We start from the raw sequence: 1,860 nt of genomic DNA, 5'->3' as shown, positions 1-1,860 counted from the left end.
ATATATATATATATATATATATTTAAGAAAAAAATAAATAAAGTTGAATCTATATAATTTTAATCGAAATTTCTTACATGAAACAAAGCTACATGATAGCATAATACATTATGTGGTAATAAATTATCTCTTGCAAATTTTCTAGCAGATTTAACAATTTGTAATGCTTCTTGGTCATGTTCTTTAGCCCACATAATTTTTTCAATAAGATTTGATAAATCACTTTTAACAGATATATAATGTTCTCCAGGTATGAGATCATTGTAAAAAAATTCATAGTATCTTGAATCTTGTTTTAATACTAAAGAATCTCCAGCAAGTAAGTATGGAAATCTATATGCTGCTACTGTACCATCTATATTTAATTGATACTTGTACTGTACAAATATTAATATTTTTCAATTTTTCAATTTATAATTAAATTACATGATATATGAATTTATTTATTCTTACTTTAAAAAAATTAAAGAAAGATACATGACTTTGCCCAGGACCATATTTATCCTTTTCATCTTTAAAGAAAAAAAAATTAGTAATTGAAACATTGAATAAATCAGGATATTTTCTCGAAATATCGATTAAATCAAGTCGTTCTCTGCGGGAATCTCGACCACGCCAAAATACTTTCTCTATTTTTTCTTTCCATGGTGTATCTGTACTACCTTGTACAGATAGCATATCTAACATTACCCTATAAAATATAATATTATTTTATAATAATAGCAATTATAAAAATATTTAATATTTTTATTAAAATTATATGAATTAAAATAATTATTTATTTATTTGAAATATGATTAATAAATTTATACCTTTCCATTGCTTCCAATGATGATTCTGTGATATCATAGGTTGGCATAACAATGTCTTTTGTATCAAAAGAACCACACCAAGAAAATATAGGATAATTTTTACCCTCTTTTGGAACAAGTGGCCAATCTCCCAAATTTACAAAAAATTCAATGTCTGGTAATAAAACTTTACGAGTAATAGATAAAAGAATAGAATCCATAAATATTTTGAAGCCTACATATCGTCCATAACATTCCCTAAAAATCTTATTTCATCCAGTTTAATTCGAATATAATTTTAAATCAATTTCAAATTACAAGTTGCAGTATTACTTACTTTGTTAGATTGAATTATATAGTGACATAAACTAACACTTCCTGGTCGATCATATGCTTTGACAATATTTTTACGTATTTTATCAAAATTTACATTTTTGAAAGAAATAAGATCATTATGTATTTGTTTATAATTCTTTAAACATCCTAAATCGCTTAACCAATTATTAATAGAAGGATTTGGACAATAACATTCTTCTTCATAAATAGGTCCTAAAAAAATTTTCATTAAATTAATTAAATCATACAAAAATTAATGAAGAAACTTATAATAAATTTATAATAAATTAGTACCTTTAAATTCTATTGATAAAATAGGTAAATTATTATGTTTCATTTTTATTTTCAATTTTAAATTGAAACATGTATTATGTAACTTATATCTAACAATAAAACTTCCATCCTTACAATCTAAAATTTGTGTCCATATATGACATGTATATCCTATTGAAGTTTGTCCTTGTATAAAAACAGATATTATATCTTTTCCAGGTGATTCTGTTAAACTTAAAAATTCTTAAATTAATAAAAAATTATATATATATATATTATTATTATTAATTTTGAATGAAATATAATTATTTAAAAAAATATAAACTTGAGCTAGTTAATTTCAATTAGTTAAATTAATAATATATTTAATATAATTAATATATTTATATATTTTTTAAGATATAGATATCTTAAAAAGTAGTAAAAATAAAAAACATACTTTTTTCCTTTTAAATCGACA

General features: G+C 21.7%; 1 protein-coding gene across 1 annotated transcript in view; it reads right to left on the bottom strand.

The window, feature by feature from the left end:
• Nucleotides 1–1,860, bottom strand: part of LOC102679140 (protein O-glucosyltransferase 2-like) — a 3,214-nt gene that overhangs the window by 552 nt on the left and 802 nt on the right. Inside the window, exons 3-8 of the mRNA XM_031512364.1 lie at nucleotides 1,840–1,859; nucleotides 1,422–1,633; nucleotides 1,129–1,340; nucleotides 813–1,057; nucleotides 454–691; nucleotides 78–377 (exon numbers count right to left, since the gene is read on the bottom strand). Of these exons, the coding sequence (XP_031368224.1) occupies nucleotides 78–377; nucleotides 454–691; nucleotides 813–1,057; nucleotides 1,129–1,340; nucleotides 1,422–1,633; nucleotides 1,840–1,859 (1,227 nt within the window). The remainder of the gene's footprint in view (nucleotides 1–77; nucleotides 378–453; nucleotides 692–812; nucleotides 1,058–1,128; nucleotides 1,341–1,421; nucleotides 1,634–1,839; nucleotide 1,860) is intronic.

This window comes from Apis dorsata, unplaced genomic scaffold (assembly GCF_000469605.1).
Source record: "Apis dorsata unplaced genomic scaffold, Apis dorsata 1.3 scaffold_34, whole genome shotgun sequence".
NCBI lineage: Eukaryota > Metazoa > Arthropoda > Insecta > Hymenoptera > Apidae > Apis > Apis dorsata.
Note: the sequence above shows the minus strand (reverse complement) of the source record. Positions and strands in the feature narration are given on the sequence as shown.